At 41.4% G+C, this 25,093-nt stretch overlaps 4 protein-coding genes across 4 annotated transcripts; 3 read left to right on the plus strand and 1 right to left on the minus strand.

The window, feature by feature from the left end:
* Positions 1-1,569: 1,569 nt before the first annotated feature.
* Positions 1,570-4,338, minus strand: mrpl30 (mitochondrial ribosomal protein L30). Its single transcript, XM_083996355.1, has 5 exons — positions 4,062-4,338; positions 3,091-3,174; positions 2,517-2,663; positions 2,276-2,349; positions 1,570-2,149 (listed from the first exon to the last, which is right to left on the minus strand). The coding sequence occupies exons 1-5, from the start codon at positions 4,086-4,088 to the stop codon at positions 2,017-2,019; spliced, it is 465 nt and encodes a 154-aa protein (XP_083852481.1). The 5' UTR covers positions 4,089-4,338; the 3' UTR covers positions 1,570-2,016.
* A 535-nt stretch (positions 4,339-4,873) lies between these two features.
* Positions 4,874-8,499, plus strand: mitd1 (MIT, microtubule interacting and transport, domain containing 1). The gene is made up of 7 exons (XM_083997481.1): positions 4,874-5,107; positions 5,880-5,981; positions 6,197-6,333; positions 6,886-6,972; positions 7,078-7,190; positions 7,392-7,452; positions 8,073-8,499. Exons 1-7 carry the CDS (start codon positions 4,963-4,965, stop codon positions 8,166-8,168), a joined length of 741 nt encoding a protein of 246 aa, XP_083853607.1. The 5' UTR covers positions 4,874-4,962; the 3' UTR covers positions 8,169-8,499.
* Positions 8,500-12,289: 3,790 nt separating this feature from the next.
* cracdla (cracd like a) lies at positions 12,290-18,521 on the plus strand. The gene is made up of 9 exons (XM_083996311.1): positions 12,290-12,402; positions 12,613-12,757; positions 12,870-13,005; positions 13,095-13,256; positions 14,273-14,509; positions 14,603-15,770; positions 15,957-16,936; positions 17,798-17,918; positions 18,014-18,521. The coding sequence occupies exons 1-9, from the start codon at positions 12,354-12,356 to the stop codon at positions 18,205-18,207; spliced, it is 3,192 nt and encodes a 1,063-aa protein (XP_083852437.1). The 5' UTR covers positions 12,290-12,353; the 3' UTR covers positions 18,208-18,521.
* A 1,146-nt stretch (positions 18,522-19,667) lies between these two features.
* Positions 19,668-24,717, plus strand: creg2 (cellular repressor of E1A-stimulated genes 2). Its single transcript, XM_083996515.1, has 4 exons — positions 19,668-20,152; positions 21,960-22,129; positions 22,637-22,750; positions 23,486-24,717. The coding sequence occupies exons 1-4, from the start codon at positions 19,739-19,741 to the stop codon at positions 23,625-23,627; spliced, it is 840 nt and encodes a 279-aa protein (XP_083852641.1). The 5' UTR covers positions 19,668-19,738; the 3' UTR covers positions 23,628-24,717.
* The last annotated feature ends 376 nt before the right edge of the window (positions 24,718-25,093 follow it).

Consider the following 25,093-nt stretch of genomic DNA (forward strand, 5'->3'; position numbering starts at 1 on the left):
CAAAATGACACATGGACAGGTGACAAATTGAAGGAAGTGAGGCGCTGTGAAGTGAGACGCTGCGCTGCCACGTGCTGCTAGAACAGCTTCATGCTTCGTCTATGGAGGGATGAACACCACCGAGCCGTCCTCTAAGGAGACAAGTGGACCCAAGCTATGCCAGCAATATAAGCCCCCCTCCCCCCAGGGCATAACTGCACTTCCACATCCCATAACTGTTGGGATCAAGCATTTAGGCCTGGCAATTATATCACTGCCTCTGACACTGGATGTACTGTGGAGTGCACCTGCATTCATTCTGTCTCCACTTTCCTTTCATTTGTCACCTGTCGTGCACTTCAAGAGAGACATTTTACATCAACATGTAGACGATACATTTCAGCACTGTCCCCGTCGTATATCAACTAACTCTTAGTTGTTTTATTGTCTTGTTGATTTTGTCTCTTTATCGGCGAAAACCTTGAATTACTTTAATACTCATTTATTCAAGTAGTTCTGTTTATTTCACGTTTCCCTGTGACTGGTGTTTGAACAGAAACCATGATACATGTGAGTGCCAAGATTGATCATCTTTTAGCATCAGATGACATGTTCACACATGACTTTTCCTTGTAGCAAGAGTGTGACCTAATGCAGACTTAATAAAAAGCATAAAAGGTCCTTTGAGTCACCTTTGATTTCGTATGCTCTTCTATAAAGCTGTAACAGGGTTCCCACGCGTCCTGGAAAACCTGGGCACTAATTTTCCAGTCATGATACTGGAAAAGCCTGAGTTGCCCAGGGAAATTATTTATCACATGATATCAGCTACCAGAGCTCTATCTGACTTCTTCAGACCCCGCTAAGGATTTATTTTCCAAATAAGTGCCTGGCGAGAAAACTAGAGACTTGGAGTTGGCTGTGTTTCCAGTATTAGACCGTGAGCGTGAGGGTGCACATCTTTAAATCAGATTTCTGGGGGTGAGAGAAGAATAAACATAGATACAATCATGTACAAAATACAGTACAACTGTTGAAAAGAACACTTCTCCAAAGCATGAATGGGACAGGGGATGTATTAATGTATGGCGTGATGTTTGATTGATTGATTTGTGAGTGTCCTGCACATTTTTTGTGCCCAGCCCACATTGGCTTATAAGATACTAAACATTTAAATACATACATTGAAGAATGGCTAGCGTGTAATCTTAATAGAAAAGAAAGGGAAAAAATAATTATATTCATATTTAAGAAGCTGAAATCTGAGTATTTTGACTTTTTTCTTTAAAAACTACTCAAACCAGTTATTCGATTATCAAAATAGTTGACGATTAATTTAATAATCGATTGTTTGATTAATCAATTAATAGTTGCAGCTCTACTTTAGACCCTCTTTTGAAATGTGTGTGGAACTGGTGGAGCTTATAACTTCTAGAAGCTTATTAACTAATGAATGTGTGATATTACCGTCCTGTAAAGAGGAAAAACTGTGAGAACACCTGTATGGGCGTGTAGAGATGGCTTCTGAAAAAAAAAAGGTATAGTAACTGTGATCATGTCATGACGCAGCAAAATAAAAAGAGAGACATGTTTCATTTCAAAAGTTCTTTAATTCAAGTTCATATGAGTTGTGTTTAACAAAGAACCTCAGTACCCATCACCTGTTTGTAAACTGTGATGGAAAACAGATGAAACAGGTATGTGTTGACTGATAGGTTGTTATTCTAAGATGGGTGGACAAAACAGACCTGAACCTGTAACACAGCTGTATTCACATGACAGAGCTGTGATCTTCTTTCTTGTGTCATTGAACTTGTGATTATTTCATATTAGTCGGAAGAAGTTGATCGTCTTTCCTTCTGTCCATGTAACTTGCGATCTCTCATCTCATATTAGTCTGAAGAAGCGCAGCAGCTCACAACACACTGCACAAAGTTACCTTCAAGTAATAAGAGTCAGAACCAGCAGATGTGGAGCTCTGGGTCATTTCTAATATATTTATGTACAAATGTATTTTTTAATCTACTGAGAGCGGGGCTAGGACTCGATGGCCTTGGTGTCTACAGGTTGGAGGAGGCGACGGACAATCAGCTCTCCGTTGCTGTTAATGTAGGTGTCGGCCATGTCCTGTTCGTCAGGGAGGCCGTAGGGAGTCTTCAGAGGCTGGATCCTGAATGAATGAGGAGAAGAAACAACCATCAGGAGGGGCAGGATTTTCTGTAACTGCATCTTTTCATGATTTACATACTCAACAACTTTATTTTGAAGTAGGTGTGTTGCATTGACATTGACTTACTTCACCAGGTGCTTGACAAATTTCAGTTGACTGTTGACTGCAGGTGTATTTTTGTGAATTACAGGAACATGAGGCTGAACGCATCACAATGAGAGAACAAAGTGTAAAAACATGTTAGATAACTTTTTTGACCGTAAATCTTCTTGATACACAACCTGTTCATTCACAAAGCATACAGCACTAGACAAGAGGTAAATTAAATTGTTCTGAATTTCCAAAGGAACAGATTTTTTTTTTTTACCTTTTCAAGCCCCAAGTGTTTCACCATCTCCTTCTCCCAGTACGGCCTTCGCATCACACTTTTAACTCGAGTCACTATGTGCAGTTTGTGAGGCTGGTCCGGATCGCCCCCGTACTTTTCATGTTCTTTTGATCTCTCAGCAAAAATCTGTCAACAGAACAAATAATCTTAAGTAAAGCTTGAATTGTTTATAAATCCAGAGAAGGGGAGCATCATTATTTATTACCATGTTAGGCCAGATTCATTTCTAGTCTGTAGGTGTCCTGAGGCAACAATTACATAAAGATACTGTTGCTGTTTGACTCGGGGAACAGCATTATTGGGGCTTTGACTAGCCCTAATAGGAGCTGCTATAGGTATTCATCCAGGCTTAGAAATCACTGGTGGGATAGCCTGCTTATGAATTATGTGGAGAGTTGATAACTGATTCTCTCTCTGTGTTTCTGTCTCTTACATAATAAAAACAAATAAAATGAGATACAATAAGATAATAAAAGATGGGATAAAAGAGTTAAAACCGAAGAAAGTGTAAAGTAAAACAAAAAAGCAAGTGTTTTGCCTCAGTTCTTCTTACCTCTTTTGGGATTCTGGCTTTGCTAAATTTGCTGCGTGCAGGCACAAACCACGGGCAAGGTAACAGTGCAGCTTCTGTCAGGATCTGGAAATAGGCAGAAATAGTTAGACATGGTTAGTGGGCAGAGCAGGCGCCCCATGTGCAGAAGTTACAGTCCTCCAATTTGTTTCTTTCTTTCTAAACTAACCTGTCAATTAAAGGCAAAAGCCCAAAAACTTGAAAAAAAAGAAGAAAAAAAAGACAAGGTTAAAAGCTGAGGCAGAAGCAGAGATAGATAGATAGATAGATAGATAGATAGATAGATAGATAGATAGATAGATAGATAGATAGATAGATAGATAGATAGATAGATAGATAGATATTTTTGATTTATTCCATTCATGGTATACATTCTTCAAAAGGTTGCACATAGTATTTACATAATGCACACACTGTCACCATGAATGAAAAGGAGCAGGATGAAGAAAACTTTTAGTACCTGCCCCTCTCTGTTGTTATAATTACATTGGCTTACTTCAACACCAACTCTATTTCAAAATATTAAAGATGATGAAACATAGTAGTGACAAGAAAACAAACAAAATAGCAGTGGACACCACTTGTCTATCTATGTTTTCTTTTTCCCCTTCTTTTTCTCTTTCTCCTTCTTTTTTGTAGACACTTATCTTTTCTTTTTTTAATCATTTTTCTTAAACTGAGACATACTTATACAACTTTTCAATTTCTTGCTTTGTGAATGCCATAATTTTACACCTGCAACAGAAACACACTTTTGTTTTAAGCTTACAACAAGCTACAAGTTTTGTAAATGTAAAAGATAGATAGATAGATAGACAGACAGATAGACAGATAGATAGATAGATAGATAGATAGATAGATAGATAGATAGATAGATAGATAGATAGATAGATAGATAGATAGATAGATAGATAGATAGATAGATAGATAGATAGATAGCAGGTTCTTCTTACCTTCAAACCGCGGCAGACACCTGACATGTTTATCTTTCTTTCTGTTCCTCTGCAGCAGCTCTGATGTTACAGACCAACAGGCCAAGGTTACAGCTCCGTCACCTCGCGCACACAGCGGAGAACAAACGGGACTAACCGTTTACAACTACAAAACTACAAATGTCACTTTTTTCATGACAAATACACAAAATGTGACAAAAGTACAATGTTAATTCACGAGCAGAAAACAACGATGCAAAAGGTTGTTCACGTTGTGATCAGTCCACCACCGGAAATGAGGCGGTGGAACAGTGAAAAAGCACCGACGTGACAAGTGTTGCCAAGGTTACGTTCCTCAAAACTTTATTTGAGATTTAAAAAATAAAATTGAAAATACGCGATCTAGATTTTATATTAGACGATTTTAATAAATTATGAACACTTAAGTTGCATTATTGTGTTGAAAATGTACTTATCCGTATCCAATTCACCGTTTATTTAGTATTTTTTGCTTCTCTGGGACATATAGACTGTAGCTCTGGGAGTTATTTATGTGGCGCACTTAACCGGAAGTGTAATGAGTCACAGTGAAAATACACCGATGTTACACATTTTACTTGAACATCGTTCCGATAAACCTTATTTAAGATTTTTCAAGACATGATACACTATTTAGATATTATAATATGCAATTATTACGTGTGTATTTCTGCTGTTTGTTTTTTGTTGAAGATGTACCCATTTATCTTCCGTTTATTTACGCAGCGTTATGTTTCTCCGGGGATTATTTTTGTGGCGCACCTTTCGTATCTGACTGACTAGAGAGTGGGGAGGAGAGTGATACTTCCTGATATTCTTTAAGTATGACAACATAGTTTTGTGGATTTAACAAAAACAAAAAGTAGGCCTAGTTGACAACACAATGGCACAAAACCACGTGTCGGGGATGGAGACGTCCGCGGTGTCCGTCCTGAAACGGGCGGTGGAGCTGGACCAGAGCGGCCGCTTCCAGGAGTCTCTGGTCTGCTACCAGGAGGGCATCCAGCTGCTGATGGACGTGCTGAAAGGTACACACACACACTGCATTGGCCTCTCTTCCCTGGCCACTTGTAAAACATAGGATGTTTTTAAAATACTTTTATTTGTTTTTTTTTAGTTGTCCACTTCATGGACTAGCACCTGAGTATATTGCTGAACTCCTCCTCACTCCCTACTCCACCTCTCGTCCCCTCAGATCCTAACAAATCTCTACTTTCCACCCCATATACAAAGTTAAAAACCAGAGGTGACAGACCATTTTCCACATTTTGCCACATTCAGTTTGTTCTTCTTTATTTTTCTTTTTACCCACTGATTTTAAATGTTCTTTGTCTCTGTCTTTTTTTGTATTCCTTTGTTATTGTTGTTCTTATTGTTCACATTGTAAAGCATTTTAGTCAACATTTGTTGATTTTAAATGTGCTCTATAAATAAAACTGACTTGTCTTAAAATCTGAGACAGTGCAAGTCAATTTTCCATCTGCTTGCCTTGCACATGTGCAACCAGTAAATTTTCTCGTTTTTTTTGTTTTTACACTCAAAGAATCCGTAATCTGTCATTACAGGTGGCAGGCCAAGGTGAATGAGGATTATGAATGAAAAGGAAATGTGAATATTTGCTTTGCAAGTCGATTTGTGCCCCTAAATTTTCTGCTTGCGCTCCAAAACTTTTAAATTAGGGGCAACTTTTCTCCGAGTAAAAACAATTTAGTCTGGAGCCCTGACACACACATACAGCAGTGTGAATATCATAAGATATGAACATGATCATTGCTTCTTGTTTTCTTTCTCTTCCTGCAGCTGTGAAGGATGAGTCAAAGAGAGGACACTACAGAGAGAAGATAAAGGGCTACATGGACAGAGCCGAGCAAATCAAAGTTCATGTCAACCAGATGAAGGAAGGTAACTAACTGTCACCACTCACACCACCACTGAAGACTCCCATCATGACACAGGGCTGGGTCAACGAGCTGTGGGTCCTCTGGTTTAAATAATACATTTAAGTACATTACCAATAGACCAGAGCATATTTTCTCTTCACAAAGCATGGGTTAGAACTGAGGCTGTCATTTGCTCCACTTCTACATGTTTACACTTGTCTGTCTTTCCTCCGTCAGACGGGAAGTACCACGAGCAGATCAGGATATCAGAGGACGCTACCGGTCATAGCTACGAAGCTCTGTTCAAGCCGTACATCAGCAGTGCACTCACAGAGGTCTGGGTGGAGGATCCGTACATACGACACACACACCAGGTAAGATCCATGTTTTTATCACTCTGAGGTTTTATTCCTCTTTTTTTCTCTCAATTGATCATTTTTGTGTGATTTCATTACTGATCAATTGAGCCGCTAGAGACACCAACCTGTATTTTTTTGTATATATACAGATGACAAATGATGTTATTTAATGGAAAAGATAAATTACTATCACATTTCGTCTATTAATGATGACAAATTTTATAAGAAATATCTGATTTTTGAAATACATCTAAATGTGAAAATCTGAGGAAAACTAATTAGTCCTCTAATGACACCAGCTGATGATAAAAAAAATGAGATAAATCAGTTAAATTGATGATGAGATGTTACATCATAGTGGAGTTTGGTATAAAGTGTGGACTGACCTCTGGATGTTGGTTTTCTTGCATCACACAACTCATGGATAGCTCAACCTTTTCATTTTTTAAATGAACAAAGCTCTTTGCGCCTTAGTTTTGATGATATTTTGGTTTTATCCTCAACATAAAACTGCACCAAATGTACTCTGACAACACAAATGTGCCCTCACTCTTCTCTCAACCACAGTTGTACAACTTTGTGCGGTTCTGTGAGATGCTGCTGAAAGCGCCCTGCAAGGTGAAAAGGATCCATCTCCTCACTTCACAGGATGAGGTTGGTTGTGTTTAACTCCATGTAATGAAAAGGATCGCAGCCAAAACTGTCTCTTCTGATCAATTTACTCTTTTGTTTCCCTGCTGTTGTTGTTGCGTCCTGCAGGCAGACAGCAGGCAACAGAGCAGCGCTTTGGCCGAGCTGAAGGAGAGTCTCGGTGAGCAGGGAGTGACTCTGGATCTGCAGTTCTCCTCCACCATCCATGACAGGGAGATCAGGTACAAACATGACTTGTCCTCATTTACAGCAGCTTTATGGATACTTTGAGACACAACATGTCTTATATCTTTTTTTTGTTTGTTTTTTTTGTTTTAAATGTTGGAATTATTTTTGAAAGTACCATAAAATATTGAAGAATATAATATTTTCCCATTTCCTCCTCAATTTTACTTTATTTTGTGGCTTCATTCTGTTTTTAGGTTTGACAACGGTTGGATCATAAAGATAGGACGGGGGCTGGATTATTTTAAGAGACCAAAGGTGAGTTTACCTACCTTAAAAAAGGCACAACCATGATTTGGGTCAGGGGTATCAAACCCATTTTAGTTCAGGGGCCACAAACGGCACAATTTGATCTCAACTGGGCCGAACCAGTAAAATAATAGCATGATAACCTATAAATAAAAATAAAATTTCTCTCTGTATTAGTACATTATTAAGATGTTAACAGTTAATTAACTTTCCTTTTACAAAACATATTATGAACAGCAATTTAAACAATATTATGCCTCTTCTGTCTTGTATTTAATTGGACACACTGCCACAGGCCACAAGTTTGACACCCAAAACCAAAACTGAATGTCTTTTTTGTAATAAACTCAAAATATACAAACAGAAAACAAAACAGGATACTAATATTGAATCAATATTGCTTTTGATATGCATGAACTCTAATAGAAACTGACAGAGAAAACTAAAAATAATCAAATTCACTTCAGCCATATGAAGAGCCATGCACATTGTATATACTAAACCAAAACAAAACAAACAACAAATGTTTCTCTCTGCTTTTTTTCTTTTTCTTCTTTTGGTTATGAATGTGTGACAATCGACATATTGAGTTCTGGTGGTAAAGAAAAAGTGTTTGTTTCGTCCCACAGGGCCGATTCTCCATCGGATACTGTGACTATGACCTCAGGCAGTGCCAGGAGACCAGTGTAGACATCTTTCACACCAAACACACAAAAACACTATGAGACTCCTGAAGCCTAATTTAGCCTTTTATCTAACTCAGTGGACCTCACTTACTTACCTGCCTTCAAAGTGCACATACATACATATCTGCTGTGGTGATGAATTTGCCTTCTCTCATGCATATGATCAGCCTCGTTACAATTGTGCACCTGCGGGCATTCTTCAGCAGAGTTGTTATAACAAGCTTGTTGTGTCAATACTGTGTCTTAAATAACAAGCCAACTCTATAATATAATATTTTATATTTCTAAAGTGGATTCTCTCTTCTCCCCCTGTTTTAAAGACTCTTTTGTATGACCTTTGTCCTTCTAAAATTTATTTTAAATGTGTGATGCTGCCATCTGGTGGAAAATTAATTATTTGTTTAATAATAAAAATGCAATTTTAAAATAAAATGTCTCTTTGTGGATCTGTAAAACATTTATTTATTTGTCTTTTCACCATTTATTCTAATCTTATTGTGTGTTAGACTCAAAATAAACAGCTCAAAAGTACCTGCATTCAATAAATCAATAAAAATGCATCTCACCACCTGATTAAAAGCAATATTTTACTATATTTAAGTCTGATATGGACACCTGACCACAGTTACTATAATTCATGATGTAGTGGATTTTGAATTCAGAGATTAAAGCTTGTTTGTGTGCAATTTATGAAATAATCTTTTGACCACATCTCATGGTCTTCATCCACACATTGGGTTGTCATGGACACAACCATACATGTTTACACTTTCCATGATGGTCAGCACTAAATCGATTTCACCACACAACATAAATATAATTACAGTTTTATTGGTTTGGCCTAATCTGTATCTATTGGTTTTACTCTGCCATCACGGGACAAAGAAGCTCTTGTTATCTCTTTGCAGTCCAGTGGTTTGAAACGTGTCGTTTACACATTAACAGATTAACATGACTTTTGGATTCCTGGAGAGAAAGGCCAACACACACTGACATCTGGTTAATGAGTAAAACATATGAAACGTCATTAGAACCTATAGCTCTGTATTTGACAGTGTGGGAAAAGTCACCGGTGGCAGTGATTTACTGTGAGTCTAATATGAATCCAATGAAAATTTAATATTATTTTCCCAAAAGCAACATTCAAGACAAAAAAATATCCCCTCATTAAATATTCATGGGAATCATTTCCTGTGAATGAAAACCCATGGTGACATTAAACAAACAGTGCTGCTGCCGCCGCTGGATTATCTATCGGCCTTAATCTCGATATGCACAGTACTCATCCGGGCCTCTGAGAGGAATAAATCATAATCCATCAGGAAACCACACGAACCAGAGGCCATCATAACTGTAGCAAGCACCTCCGTGTCCCTTGAGGTTAAATTCCTTACTGGCAGGCGGTGCTGTGTATTTCAGCATGGAAAGGCGGCCCCACTCTATCAGCTGTATAATCACCTTATGAGATAAGATATGCTCCCGGTGCATGTCGTCCTTTTAACGTGTAGATGTCAGACAATAAATCCATGAATGGAAGGAATTAAAATCACGGCCCCAGACTCTTATGTCACTGCGGTCTGGTGACAAGCTGCATGCCATGAGTGTGTTGTGCTGTTGTGCATGTAAATCCAGATGTCACCGGTGTATTTCCTAACAGATGAGATGAGGATTTGTGTGGTGTGATGAGGAGCCTCATGAGAGAAGCTGCTTTTTGGCCACACACACACACAACATCACACAGTCAGACACAAAAAATATGGATGCTAAGGTTTTTTTTTTCTTCTGCTTTCCATTTTCCCGCTGCCCTCCCTCTCACTGATCGTAGCCCAGTGGCCTAGATAGTGTTCCCATCTCTGAAGACTGTGTGAATGTGCAGAAAAAGTTGGATTCACTGCTGCAGCACTGAAACGACCATCACATACATGCAGGAGACATATTTGTTGTATGATAGGACTGAATAGGATTGTGTTTTGAATATTTCTTGACTGGACAGATGTCACGCAGGTCCCACAGCTGGAATCAGACCAGTGGTGCTGCAGTTTTTTGTTTTTTTTGGTGAACCCATGAACCAAAAGACCACCAGGTGCACCCAACTGGAAGCATCTTTGATCAAAATGATTAATAAAATGTTGTGCAAAAACACTAATGGATGCAACAATAATAGATTTATTCACATTTCTCCTGTGGAATATAATAAAACACCAGATTTTGTTCACCAAAGCTGAGAGGTGTTCGATCCCTGGTTGGTATTATTTTATATAATAAAGGTGATGAATGAATATTCATATGAATTTAACTTAATTTAGCACGTATAGAGTCCCCCCAACCCCCCACCCCCCTCCCCGTGTGATCATATGGTGGTGGTGAAGGCAGCTCAGTCGGATACGTAAACAGTCCTATGAGCTGTAATTCCTGTATGCCTGTCCTCCTTCCAACTGGAGCTTTATTTTTTTCCCTCTACTCTCATTTCTGGGCCTAAAATCAGGTTAGCGTTTTATAAGGAGCTTAGCGCAAAGGGCCACAGTGTGCCACTAATGTAATAGAGTATCTCTCTCCCTCTCTCTCTCTCTCTCTCTCTCTCTCTCTCTCTCTCTCTCTCTCTCTCTCTCTCTCTCACTCTCTCCCTCTCATTCTCTCCTGTCCTCTTTTCTCTTTGTGCATTTGCCTACCCTGTCATAAAGTGACCTTCTCTCTCTCTCTCTCTTTCTCTCTCTCCGTCTCTCTCTCTTCTTTCTCTCTCTCTTTCTCCCTGCCTGTTTTTCTTTCTCCTTCCACTTCCCCTCGCTTCCTTCCCCTCTTGCATCTCCCTCCATCTGCAGATGTGCACAACAACACAAGCCTGAGGTTTAAACATTAGGACAGTGACACAGCTGAGACACGACAACCCGGACGGCAAAACAAGGAGGGAGGGAAGAAGAGCTGCTGCTGCCGTGTGACTGTGAGACGTTTGGTAAGTTCATTCATTGTTGTTTTGTTTTGTTTTTCCTTCTGCATAGTGTGTGAACACCTGTGTGTGTCCAAGAGAGTGTGTGTGGGGGGGTTTTCACACTGAGAAGGAGAACTACTATTCCCATGTAGGCTACGTCAGGTGAATTTTAATGCTGCTGTGCCGTGATTAAGCTGTTGTTGCAGATTATAGTGCTGTGAAATCTTACAAGGATCTCTGTGCAATGTCAATAATCCAAGAGATTATCCTCTGTTTCTGTTGGGGGCTATAGCTCTGCTTTCTGGATGGCAAAAGGTCTGAGGGGGAAATGGCCTGGTTCATGAACACTTTAAGTTTCATGCCCTGTGTGGTGGTGATTCAAGTTGGAATTCATTTGTAGGACAAGAGGTTTAAATGTTGCATAAGTCAAATGTGACATAGCCTGCAACTTTTTTCCTTCTGTGTCTCGCAGTCTGAGAGTGTGTTGAGTGATTCGAGAGGTGCAGTTTGTCCATATTCCTGACGCATCTCGTCTTATCAGGCGGACCGAGCTGTACAGGATCAAGCTTTGTTGACATGTTGTGCCTTAGATACACAGAGGAGAAGTGGATGAAACGCAGAAAATGGTGAATGCATATCTTGAATAGAGCACTGTCTCCAGGGCAGGGAGCAAAAATAGAGGCAATAAAATAAAGGAAACAAGCTCACTGCTGCTCTCAATCTTGCATCCAGCAACACATCAAACCAAGTTTGTCAGACTAGTGTTGCATAAGTAAAAGCTGCCCAAGAGCAACATTTTTGCTTTTGCTTTGTTCACAAAACACAACATGTTACCCCGGCTGCACTGTACAGTGTTATAATTAGAAACCCTGGTGCTTCCTTGTAAACTACATAGCCTGTTTTATCTTGATGACACTGCACAAAATATCTTTTCTGTGCTGCTGTAAAAGCTGCTTTGATTTTATTTGATTGGATTACAAAGACAGGTGTTTCCTAACCACACCCCGTCGAGCTACAGTCAAGGTTTGTACAGTTCCTGATAATGTCAATAAACCTTTGAACCTCAAGTCCTTTGCCACATCTTCAGGCTATGACACCAGCAGTGCCATTCAAGTGCACACGGTTGTCAGAGGACAGATAACATGCGACTGGAGTATTCATACGTCGTTAGACGCCCTTCACCACGTGACGACAGCCTTTTAAAACTGCAGGCCTGAGGTTTATATTGTCACGATTGCCTCTCGTTATCAGTCTCGCTCTTCTTCACACACGTGTCCTGTCGTCTCCTGCCTGCAGGGATGGAGTCTTTCTCTGGAGATGTAGAGGAAAGCAGTGAAGATATTCCAGGTGAGGTTACATGTACCTGTCATTAATGTTTTACATAACGATGAGAAGAACGATGGTGAATAGCAAACAGCATGAGCTGACGTGTGTCTGATGTAACAATTAGGAAAGATCATTAGATAATTTATAAGAGACGAGATTAAGTGAGTCCTGCCTGTGTGTGTGTATGTGTGAGCTGCTGTGACCTGGATCTTCTCCATCTCAATCTGTCAGGACGCAAAAAATCCAAACTCAAATCTCTGAGAACTCGTCTCTTCGGGAGGAATAAGAGAACAGGTGAAGAGGAAGACGCCAAACTCAGTCAGTCGGCCAGCGACATCACTGCAGGGAAGGGACTCGGATCAGATGAAGATTTGGCGTGAGTGTCTGCACGAGAGGAGCTGTTGTAAATGTTTTCTTTACAGCTTCGTTCTCTGGTCTCATCCCTCACTCTGTGTCTCTTCTTCTTCCTCCTCCCCTGTTTTCCTCAGATGTCCCCAGGGGTCGATGGGGTCACGAGCATTGTCCCATGACAGCATCTTTCTGGCTGAGCAAGACCTGACAGACACTGAACCAACCAGGGTTTTATCCCAGGAGAACGTGCACAGCAAGATCAAAGCTCTGCAGGTACAGTCTGGTGCAGTCAGGCATTTTGTTTGGAAAGAGGTCTCTACAGGTGTATTAAAAAAACAAAAAAACATGCCCTGGTGTTGCAGATGAAGCTTCAGCAACAGAAGATGCATTTGGGGCCACCGCCGATGGTTTTGCCAATCAGACGTCCAGAGGACCTGGGCATGAGGTCAGAGGACGACAGTCTACCCCACAGTCCCCTCGAGGTCTCAGGAGGCGATGCTACGTCCCAGGGAACCTTCAGCAAGGTGATTAATTCGTCTCACTTAGGTGATACACGCTCAGTTATCTGCACGATGCATCAGCATTAAGTTCTTTTAGCAGAATATGGGGATGTGTTTTCCTGGATGCACAGCTCCGGTTTTCATCAATTGTTATTAACAGTAACATTAACATTACCTGGAGCTGTAGCCATAGATTTGAGTTTAGCAATGTCATGCACACACCTTGCCTGTGTCTGCCTGGCAAGTGCAACAAAACGTTGTGTTTTTCTGTTTCTGCACAGTAGTTGTTAACTTGTGGAGACCCTGCAACCCTAAATTGTAAACATTGTGTAAATGCTTTTTGACGGTGTAAATCTGAGATTATAATTGGGATTTTGTTCAGTTTAAATGACAGGGCAAGTGACATTTTAGGCTTATGTTTTCTATTATTGCTGACAAATCCCATAAAAAGGTGTGGTACCCAGTCTTTACTACTGATGTTGTAAATATTCAAAAACAGGTCACAGATATGAAATTTCAACATTATAGGATGAAGATGTTTCAGGCCTGTTATAGGACCAGATCATTGTTGGGAACTTGTTGACAATTACAACTATTTCATAACATGAAAATAATATGCAATAATATTTGTAAGTTTTGTTATTGCTACATTTCTAGCTTTGGCATTAACAACTTCATGTTGCATCTTAATTCACTCACCAAGAGCTTGAGTGGTGGAAAGAAGCACCAACGTTAACTCGCTGTCGTTTTTCTCCTGAGGTTAGCATGCTAGCTCGGCTCCTCTTGTCAGTTTCCAAGAGCGTATCACATAGTGTAGACACAGCGCTGCTCAGAGGGCGTATTAAAACCTTTTGTGTTGTCAACGTAGTGTTGGCTGAAACTCTGATCAAGGATCAACCAAAAATACATGCTTGGCAGCAGAGTAAAGTCAGCTTTAGCTTGCCTCTTTAGGACAGAGTCAGGTTGAAGAATGAAAGACCATCTTCATACCGTCTAAATAATATTGCTGATGATTTTCTTGATTTACTCTTTCTTTCCAGCCATCCTCTCGTCCACTCTCACCCACCCCTAAACCTGCACTGACCAAGTATGTGCCCACAACTCCATCCCATTCATTACCTCCTACTGCCCCGTCTGCGTCCACTGCCATCGAGTCCCCGCTGGACTTCAGTGCTCCGGTTCAGTTCACCCCCAGCTTGGATACCTCTGCCGCACGTCACCGGATGTCTGTCAAGCCCAGAAACCAGAGAGCAAGCAGCAAGAAGAGATTCACTGCAGTGAGTGACCATATACCTACCGTTTATCAAACATCACATTGTAGTACGCTCTCCTTCTGCTTCCCTGACCTCGATATCCCTGTTTTCTTTCAGACTGATTCTAGGTCTCATTCGCACACCCTGAACAACATCGACCATCCTGTGTCTGTGAAAGAAGACGGGGAGCAGCTCGGCGCTAAAGACGAAGTGACGCTAGAAACAGAGCAAGGAGAGGCAGACGTTCCCGTCACAGCTCATCGTCTTTCTCCAAGATCCCCAGAGGTGGCACCGATCGCATCAGAAGCAGCAGCACCCAAACCATTCAGTCTGGACCACCACGCTCCCATTGGAAGAATCCCCTCTGTTCCCTCCCGCGTTAAGCCCCAACGGCTGATGGATGGAGCGTCTAGCGAACGGCCACATTCAGCCTTTTTTGAGTCAGAACTAAGAAACAAAAGAGAGGGGGACTCTGAGATACAAGTGATGTCCTTTGAGAAGAGAAATAGTCTAAAAAGGGCCGGCATGACCGAAGACTCTCCAGACCAGCTTGGCTCCGTGTCGGCGTTCAGGCCTTCCACTGTTCAACAGCAGGTTCAAGGGGAGCTAGAGAGCACAAGAGGAATAAAGAGACCAGCCCAAGGATCCGGGTCTTTCCATTTTTCCATCAACACTGCCAAAAACCAAGATGGAGAGAGACCACGTTCGGGCAGTTTTATAGGAATGCTGGGACAAGCTGAAGCCAGGCACAAGGCCGCTGAGGATAAACCCTTTCAAAGAGAAAAGGAGGAACTGAAGGACTTCCAGCTCAGAGGGAGCCTGTTTGCCGCGGGGAGACCGAAACAAGAGGGAGCGCCACCCAAAAGCGTCGTACTCCCATGGGACAGGAGGGAAAGCCTCAAAAAGACAGAATCTGTCACAGCATCTAAAAGCACCACGACAGATACCGACACCGCAGCAGCAGCAGCAGCAGCAGCAGCAGCAACACCAGAGGTTGTGGAGAGCAGCAGCCAGGAGGACGTGGAAGTGGCAATGGAAGCACAGGAGCTCCAGGAGGAAGAGGGAAAGACGGCATTTGGCGTTAAACTGCGCTCAACGTCTCAGGCGATAAAATTTCGGTCGGACGCTGCTTCTAACCATCTCTCTAAGCCGCCGCCAGCGGTGTGTGAAGATGACAAACAGAAAAGACAGGAAATGATTGATAACGTTGGTCATAGTATCTCTACAAAGCTGCCAACAAACTTCTCCTTCACGTCCTCCACCTCCGGAGACCATCGAGTGACAGGTGAGTATCTGTCTGGGAAATCTTGTTATAAGTTAAAAGTTCTGCCACCACCTTCGAGTAAATAATCTCTCTGGAGTGATAAGGTTTTCACTGATCACAAGGGACCTTTGTACTCATTAAAATACCATCCAGGCTAACTTTAACTGTGCTGCCAAGCGTGTCTAACAGATTTGTGTGTCTCCTTAGATCCAACCCCTTCTGGCCTCTCCCTCCCAGTCAAGAACAACCTGCCATCTACGGGCGAAGCAGCTCACACCACACCTGCAGCGGCGCAAGTGACCTCCTCAGACCCCAGAGAAGTAGAAACTGCCCCCACAGTGCCTCAGGAGCCTCAGCCCGGCCCTCAATCTGCTTCACCCGAGGTGTCCTGGATGAGCCTGGCGATGGAGAAGACCAGAAGTCTGCAGCAACTCTTCACCAGTCGATTCCCTAGAGAGTTTACAGGCGCGCAGACTGTGGCTCGACCACAAGCACAAGCTCACGTGCAGCCGACGAGTCAGGCAGAGACGCCGGCCGGTGCGGCAATGCAGACACAGACTGTAAGAGTACAACAGAGCACACCACCAGTAAACTTTACAACCAATCAGCCGCCAGCTGATCCGGTAAAAGCAGCGACAGCGCAGAGTAGAGTTCAAACACAGACTGTCAAAGCACCGCCGACGTCAGTGCAGCAGAGGACGACGACGACGACGACAACAATGTCTAATGTGCAGTCAAACTCTTCAAGAGAAACACAAACAGTGAAACAAAGCGGTGAATCCCAGTCACACCCAAATACAGCGGCTTCGCAGTGTGTGTCTCATCCACCTGCACAGACACACCCGTGGACGACCCAGGCCGCTTTGCGCTCTTCCACACAAACCGAAACCTCAGCTCCTTTCGCACGAGGGAGTGCCGCTCAGTGTCTTGTTGCACAACCTCATCTGTCCTCCGCCCAACAGCCTCCCTGGTGCAACCGAGGTCTCAGCCACCCGACCAACCAGCTCAAACCCACAACACCAGTTTCCGCTACCTCCTCGTCAGCCGCACCTGATCAGCCAAAGGAAAAAGAGGCCAACGTGCAGGAAACAGAGGGTTCCTCATTCTCAGGAAGACGAGCAGTGAGCGAGAAGGCTGCCTTTCTGGAAAAACGAGCAGAGTGGACCAATTCGTCTGCAACCAAGGGGGTTAGTCCTGCTTGTGTTTCATAGCACGGTTGACTGAGAAGGAATTAAAGGATAAGTCTGGTGATACTGTACTCTCTTCTTCTTGTCACGACATTCAGATTTCAGAGAATTTCAGAAAACAGATCACCAATAAATTAAAATTTTCAGAAAAGGCAAATACATGCTCTTTAAAGGGATAGTTCAACATTTTGGCAAATTGGCCCATTGACATAATCCCTATAGTTTTAAGAGTAGGTTTGTTACCTTTAATTGTCGGTGCAAGCTATTTTTAGAACGGCAGAGCAGAGCCGCGAGCTGCTCAGAGCTACGCTACGGAGGCTCATGGGATTTCTTGGTTTCCCTCATCAAACTCATCAAATACACAATTCAACAACTCCAAAACGCTCTGGTGGACAAGTTGTGACCTGCACATTCACCACGCTATGAGATAATAATGGAACGTTATTAGTTTTTTCGAGGCAAATACATGCGAAACCACTGATGCGCATTCCTGTCGGGGGCAGTTTTTTGGCAAGCAGTCTCTGCATTTGTCTCGAAGGGATGAGGGAAACCAAGAAATCCTCCGTAGCGTAGCTCTGAGCAGCTCGCAGCTCTGCTCCATCGTTCTAAAAATAGCTTGCACCGACAATTAAAGGTAACAAACCTACTGCTATGACTATAGGGATTATGGCAATGCGGGCCAATTTGACGAAATGTTGAACTATCCCTTTAAAGGTATACTAGTCCAGGACATAAATTATTGTGTGTTTTTGTTTTATTATTGGATTTTTGACAATTTATTAAATATAAAACATAGATTATATAGGTTTTTCCGATGTTGATGGATCCTGAGTACTTGATCTAACTCTCAGTTTTTCTCAGGTCGAATTGAGGAAAACTCAAACAGAGGTGCAGACATCAGCTGAATCCTCTGGCTTGTTCAGAACAGCATCTCTCAGCAAAGACACAAGACCAGAAGGAAGGCAAGGGGTGAAACTCTCAGGTGTGTTAATTTACGGCTTATATCAATCATAATGGCATTCGTATAGAAATACTCCAGTGTCTCTCCACCGTGTGACACCGAGCTGTTTCTTTCAGAGTCGAGCCCGGCCAGAGTTCCTGACAGGCCTCGTGAGGACAGGTGGCTTCGGAAAAACGTGACATCTTCATCGCCCTCGTCGTCGCCCACACAGCCGTCGGTGCTTCAGTCCATGTCTGACAGCGGGCAGCCGTCCTGGATGGAACTGGCAAAGAGGAAGTCGATGGCCTGGAGCGACAAGACCATGGACTGAGACAGGAAAGAGACAGGTGTATACAGGGTATGAACAGCCATGCAAAACAAACACCACCTTCATCAAGGTTAATGAGTTGGATGCTTGCTGAGACTGAGGTCGATACAAGTCCTTGGTAATTCATGTAGTATGGCTGTTTGTGTCTGTCTGTGTAATGAATTGTATTTAATTGTAAAGTCTTAATGTTATACAGGAAGATTGAGAGAGAGTATATGTTGAGAGGTTCACTGTAATCCTTCTCCTCCACAAATACTTTAAGATAAAGGGTATATGTTTCATCTGATTCAGCATTTCACTGCTGTGGATACTTTATGTTGAATAATAAAAAATTCATACAAAGCTTTTCTGTTCTTTTCTCTTTATGTACGGTGGTTTAGCCCCAGAAGGCCCAGTGCTGTATGCGCATTATACTGTTTCAACACCACCAGAAGTACATAGTGTTAGTTAAAATAACAAGCGAATGGGGAACAAGACTGAAAAAGTTACTGTACTTCAACGATCTGAGCCTTTTTCAAGACTTTGTTTCAGGATTTTTAAACCCTGCAGTGATGTAGTACACATTATATAAAATCCATTTGCCCACTAATTTGGCAAAACAACCGCACCTGCAGACCAGAGCAACAATTAATGTTGAGAGTAACACCTGTGTTTGTCCCCCTGCTATGATGTCATCATCTGCTGCTGTGAACAAGGTCATGGGAGGTTCACCCACACAGGTGTTTCCACTTATGTAGCCTGATTAAATAACCCCCCACCCAGGACTGTGAGTGTGGACAGAGTGCACTTGACTGTTGCCGTTATTAGTCCCTTTCAGTCAGCGACTTCTGAATCTGTTTGAGCCATGAACAGATGTTTCAGCCATAAAAAGGACGTGCAGCGAGCTGTTTAAAAAATAAAAAATAAAAAATAATTTTAATCTCCTGTTAAGACTTATGAGAGAATAAGTTGAAGTACCAAGTATTTGATGAACTACAAGAGGTAGTGACCAAATATGCTAACAATATCCTAAATTAAACATATATAATATTAATGTATGCAAGGTCATAACAGCAACATGTAGGCTATAGTTACATTTTGAAAACCACATTGACAGGCTTTGAGATAGATGTATATTTATGTAATTTATGTCTACAATATTTCAAACACAGACCTGTATTAACATATTTGTTTGGGCTATAAAGTTTATTATTATCATATGTCAATATATGGAATTTTCCAATTTCTAATTTTATTTATTTATTATTTTTTACATGTAGGCAATTTTTTTTTTTTTTTTTTAGGTATCGGCCTATAGAAACATTTAATATGACATTTTTTTGTTATCAATGTAAATGTCAGTATGCTTTATTTATGTCATACCATTAATTTCCCTGGCCTGTCAGTAGGGGTCGGTGTAGACGAGCTCTCTATCTTACACAAAAATCTCCTCGTGTTACGAAAGCACACACACGTGAGTTTGTAAACAAGAGAGTGAGTGGGTGAAGCAGCTGCAGCAGGAGGACGAGGCCATCGTTTCCCCGAGCTCCATGCTATGAGGGCCCGCTGCTACTTTCCCCTGCTGGCGCTGCTGGCCAGCGTGCTGCGTGTGTGTGGCGGCTACACCCTGCGGAGCTCCGTGTCCTGGGTCGTGTCCTCCAACGATGTAGTGGAGGACTCGGACCTGTCGGAGGAGGTGGCGCCGGCGCTGCTGGTGGACGGCGCGGGGCTGTGGAAGCAGGAGAGTCCGGGGGAGCTGGTGAAGCCCGAGAGCGACGATGTGGCGCAGCTCTCCTCCCGGTTGTTCTCCTACCGGCTGGAGAAGGTGAAGTCCCCCGGCAGCAGCAGCAGCAGCAGCGGCAGTAGTAGCAGCTCTCCTCCCCCGCACCAGGAGACCGCCAGGATGGCCAGATACATAGCTCATAACAGTGACTGGGGTCATCTGGCCACCATTTCAACCCAAGACAAGGTAACACATCCTGGGGGGTGGGGGTGTAGGAGCAGGGGTGGTCCTGATGTAATATGATAGCTGGGACAAACTCATGTGTCTGTGTGAATATGAGTCAATGCATGTCAGTATTTTGGGCCTGCCCTGAGAACAACCTGCAAAATCTTCTCGTGTGAAAAACAAAGTAGCCTACATTTATTCATGTAGGGTACTTACACACGTGATAATTTCAAGTTTATACTTCCTATACTTCCTATATTCTTCCTATACTGTGAGCAGTAGGCTATTGCAGTGGTTCTCAAACTTTTTTTTTTACATGGAGGACCCCTAAACTGACACAAATTAGACCACAGACCCCAATTGGACAAAATACGCAACAAATACGCAAATATTTGTTCTGAGACGAATAATGTTACTTTTTTTTTAGTCAATGTACATTTAATTTTACTGCCAATGGCATGAATTTTTGGAACAACTTTAAAGAAATTTCATGAAAAAATTTTAATATTTCTGGAAAAGAAATTGTGGTAAAAGTTCAAGAAAAAGTTGGGGACCCTCTCAAGGACCCCTGGGGGTCCCCGGGTCCCATGCACTGTTGAGAACAACTAGGCTATTGTACACTCACTGCATATATCCATAGATGGTTTTACACAAAACATATATGCATAAATATGTTGCATTATTATTAGTATTCATTTAAGGCCCTACAGCGCTCACACAAGTGTCAGTTTGGCCGGTTGGAGTTGTGTGTAGGCTACTCATGAGATGGGTCAACATGCCAGTGAGAATAATAAAGTTGTCACAAAACAAACAAGAAAGCCGCTGAAGGCCCTACAAATTAGTTAAAAAAAAAAAAAAATCTTATGACACATGATAAAAGATTGTGCGCCAAAATATCTTGTGCACACAGAATTTTCTTTTTGGGACCTTCAGAGATGCCTTGTGCACAGTATGCACTTTTAGTTTTGCCAAGTTAAGTACCGGTACATTTACTTTTCTAATACACATGACTTCTATCGAATTTGTAATGAAGGTTTTTTAATTTTAACTGTCTATTTCATTTTAGAAATGAAGTAGACTCTAAACCTGCAGAAATAAGGCAAATGCTCACATTGATGCCTCCTCCTCATTATAATTGGTGGTTTCATGTACTGTCCAACACTACTGGTCTTACTCTATTCGATACCCTGCATTTGTGAAAAATTTCTCTTCAGTCAAAGCTGCAGTAGTCATTTTAGAAGTACTGAGGTCACTCATCGCCTCCACCCATTAGAAACTGAAACGTTTCCATTCATTGGGTACTTCCCATTTTAATATTTGAAATTTCTGTCAGAGTTTTTATTGACTCTAAGAACAGGATCTCCACTGTACAGTGGCCTAAAACCAAAAAAACAAATTAAATTCTGGTTATTTTCTTTATTTTACTGAATTGAAAGCTGCCCAGTTTAGAGACACTAAAAAACTAACTTGAAAATATAAAATTTCACCTTATCAGAATAAGAATCAGAAATAGAGGATCATTTTTCTTTGTTACAAACTCCTGAATAGTAAAGAAAAAACAATGAAACATGTAATATACATAAGAGTGAAGAATACATATTATTACTAAAATAAAAGCAGAATAAGATAAAATAGAATAAAAATGATTAATGTAATAATAATAACAATTCACATTATGTACTCTTATTTACTTAATTCCCCCTGATATACGAATGCAATATCCTACTCTTGTTTTATTATAAACACAGAACACACAGGATTTACATTTACAGTATCTTTAATGGCTGAATTTTGCTGTGACACCAGGTGTTTGGGTTGTTTCTTACAGATCAAAGGTATCCCGTTTGGGAACATCTTCTCAGTCAGCGATGGGCCACTGGACAACAGCACTGGAGTGATCTACTTCTATATGACTCCAATGGACAACTCTGTGTCGGACTTGAAGAGTAACCCCTACGCCTCTCTCACCTTCTCGGAGGCCGAGGGGGAGTTCTGCAGGTGAGCTCCACTGAGGTCACGATGACCACGTTAATTAACTGCAAATAAACTCCTCGGCCCCTATTAGCTTCTATTTCCTCTCACGCTACAGGCAGGAAATACTGGCTTGGCCGAAGGTTTGCTGAGTGGTAATTTTTGGTGATTATACATAAATTCATTAGAGCAACAATGCAAATACATACAATTTAAATAATGTGGGTCCTAAAACTCACCAACTGAAGACAGTGGCCGTAATAACACAGGCTCAGATTAGGTAATGAAGGACAGACGGGCTGCAGGAGTTGTGCTCTCACAGTGCTTATTTTCAAACAGTTTCCCAATACAATCAGTACAGATCCATTTACACACTGTCTGGAGCCTGTGGGGCCCTGGACAGTTTCCCACTTTCCTTTCCTGGCCGGTCCAAGAATTTATTGAATTATGGCTGTGAGTTTCTAAAAAGGCCGGGGAAAAGTGTGTGTGTGTGCATTTGTTTTACAGTGGTAACATGGTCCTCTGTGTCCCCAGGCAAATGGTGTATGATCCAGAGGATCCAAGATGTGCTCGACTTACACTGACAGGGAAGATGGTGGAAGTGGCTCCAGACGAGCTCGCATTCGCAAAGGAGGCCATGTTCTCAAGGTGAAACATGGGGGGAAACAAAGAGATTTGTATACGCACAGTGCAGGGGTATTATAGTTAACTAAAACTAGCAGTGAAATATATAATTTAGTTAACTTTGTGTGCATATTTGTGTAGTTTAGTCTGTCATAAACGAGAGATTACGGGTTGCGCGGTGCATTTGTGTCGTGGTGCGCAGAGACGAGAGCTGGGACACGGGTGATGATCTTGCAGAGTTGTTTTTCAGCCAAGAGACGCAATAAGTGGCACACGTGTGAAAGGCAGAGAGCCTCCATTCTCCCTGTAACAAGTTAAGCCATTAAAATTAAAGTTAAACCATCACAATTACTCCAAAGCTGTTAATTAAAGTAAAAATGTAGCATAGTTAAGCTACAAATCCTGCATCGTTCCTCTTTAATATGGGACGACTTTGAGTACGACCCACAGGTAGATAAGAGTGAATGTAACATGATGAGGACTGATGGAAACATTTATGGGATGCAACTAAAAGGGAAAAATCCCACAAATTTGGAAGTTCATCTTCAGAGGTCTCATAGAGGCTTTCTCCTAATACCTGGAAAACTAAGACTAAATAAAAACTAGTCAATTCCTCAAAATAAAAATAAAACATCTTAATCACTTGTTGAAGTAACTAAAATTAAACTGAAATAAAAACTATTGAACATTTAAAAACTATAATATCCTTGGTACAGTGGCCTTTGTGACCATATGTTGCTGTTGCTGTTGTTTTTGTAGACATCCTGTGATGGCCAAGTGGCCGGTGGGGCACAAGTGGTTCTTTATGAAGCTGGAGTTGATCCAGGTGTGGCTGCAGGACTGGGTCGGAGGCACATCGCTCGTTCCCCTGGAGGAATACTTTAAAGCTACACCTTTCTGAGAGCATCCCTGCCTGTGCATCGCCTCAGCCTGCAGAAACAGATCGGTTCGGCTGTCTGCTGCACACGGCACCGTCACAAAGGCGTGACAGGTGTCAGAACAGCAATATTCAAGGAATATTTTGCACATTTTTCTTCCAGTTACTTTTGCTATTTGCCACTATTACAGTGATTATTCTGAACACCTACATTTCCTTCTTCATCATTTCATCAGTTTCAAGTGTTTGGTGTGTGAATGTATTTTAAATCACAAAGCTTATTAAACTGAATGGTCACAGTCATGACAGCTCACACAGCGTGCTGCCATTTTTCATGTATTCTTTTTAAACATTGATTTTACTGTTTTACAGGTTGGCATCAAACTATATGCTATGTTTTGAAAAATAAATGAATGTTAGGATACTAAATTATTGTCTATACTTTTTTTTTTTAGAGAAAAATATTCAATTGTTGTGTTGAGGTTGTTTTAAACCATCAAACTTATTTGTACTGTCAACGCTGGGTCAAAGTCACCAGGCCTTAGCTGTGTAGTTATTGTAAAAAACAACAACCTTGTGCCTGGATATAACAAAGGCAGCATGCAGTTATTATCAGCTAGACTGTGTGATAAAAAAAACCTACACTGTTTCAAGGTTCATATCACATTCCCCTCATTAGCAGATAGAAGTTGCGATGTGCAAATTTCGTTCTTCTTTTTTCTTGTTTTTTTTCTTTTTTTACAGACTGATTCTGCTGTGAGAATCATGAGATAATGATCAGAGGATGTAGAGCTCTTAACTAAGTGGGTCTTGAGTTGAAATTGTTTTGTAAGCTGCTGTTTTCAAGGTCAAGAATGAACTTTAATTAAATTAGCATTATGCTCTGATACTTTGAGCACACACTGACTGGCATGGCTCTTATCTGACGCACAATCACAAAATTGTGTTTTTTATTGTAACCGAATTGTAACCCTGTCATCTCCGCTCTTCATATTTGTTAGCAGAATTAACCTCCAGAACTGATGTGTGAAATGTTGTCATTAAATGTGAGTTATCTTTTAAGGTGTAGGTATGTATCATTTTACTCGATGGAGACATCTGATGAATACTGATAATGCATACTGATGACATCTTCATTAAAGCGGCTGAAGACAAGGCCACTAGATGGTGTGCTTTCTGCCTGTAGCATGGGCTACAAGCTACTGCTGCTGCTGCTTGGTGGAAAACACAAGTTGGTCACTTTAGGCTACAGCAGAGACCAGCAGACAGATTTTACCCATGGGACAGTTTTTTTCAGCACTGGTCAGCCTTTTTGCACTTGTGATGGAAATACAGGCTTTTATATTTCATGTTTTCTTTATTTATTCATTTGAACAAGAAGCATTCAATTAAATAGCATTCAATTTAAATTTTAATGTAGGCCTATTCATTAAATTTAAATTGGACAGAATAAAGTTGGTCCAGGTTTATCTGTCCAATATGAATATATA

The sequence above is a fragment of the Trachurus trachurus genome, assembly GCF_905171665.1.
Source record: "Trachurus trachurus genome assembly, chromosome: 21".
NCBI lineage: Eukaryota > Metazoa > Chordata > Actinopteri > Carangiformes > Carangidae > Trachurus > Trachurus trachurus.

Bases quoted from the DNA above. Each gene is read 5' to 3' on its own strand.
- cracdla (XM_083996311.1), top strand. From the start codon at position 12,354: ATGGAGTCTTTCTCTGGAGATGTAGAGGAAAGCAGTGAAGATATTCCA. The intron at 12,758-12,869 runs GTGAGTGTCTGC...TGTTTTCCTCAG, and splicing joins GGATCAGATGAAGATTTGGC to ATGTCCCCAGGGGTCGATGG. The intron at 13,257-14,272 runs GTGATTAATTCG...CTTTCTTTCCAG, and splicing joins CCCAGGGAACCTTCAGCAAG to CCATCCTCTCGTCCACTCTC.
- mrpl30 (XM_083996355.1), bottom strand. From the start codon at position 4,088: ATGTCAGGTGTCTGCCGCGGTTTGAAG. The intron at 3,175-4,061 runs GTAAGAAGAACC...GCCTATTTCCAG, and splicing joins GTGTCTGCCGCGGTTTGAAG to ATCCTGACAGAAGCTGCACT. The intron at 2,350-2,516 runs GTAAAAAAAAAA...TGATGCGTTCAG, and splicing joins AACACTTGGGGCTTGAAAAG to CCTCATGTTCCTGTAATTCA.
- creg2 (XM_083996515.1), top strand. From the start codon at position 19,739: ATGAGGGCCCGCTGCTACTTTCCCCTGCTGGCGCTGCTGGCCAGCGTG. The intron at 22,130-22,636 runs GTGAGCTCCACT...CTGTGTCCCCAG, and splicing joins GCCGAGGGGGAGTTCTGCAG to GCAAATGGTGTATGATCCAG. The intron at 22,751-23,485 runs GTGAAACATGGG...TTGTTTTTGTAG, and splicing joins AAGGAGGCCATGTTCTCAAG to ACATCCTGTGATGGCCAAGT.
- mitd1 (XM_083997481.1), top strand. From the start codon at position 4,963: ATGGCACAAAACCACGTGTCGGGGATGGAGACGTCCGCGGTGTCCGTC. The intron at 6,973-7,077 runs GTTGGTTGTGTT...TGCGTCCTGCAG, and splicing joins TCCTCACTTCACAGGATGAG to GCAGACAGCAGGCAACAGAG. The intron at 7,453-8,072 runs GTGAGTTTACCT...TTCGTCCCACAG, and splicing joins ATTATTTTAAGAGACCAAAG to GGCCGATTCTCCATCGGATA.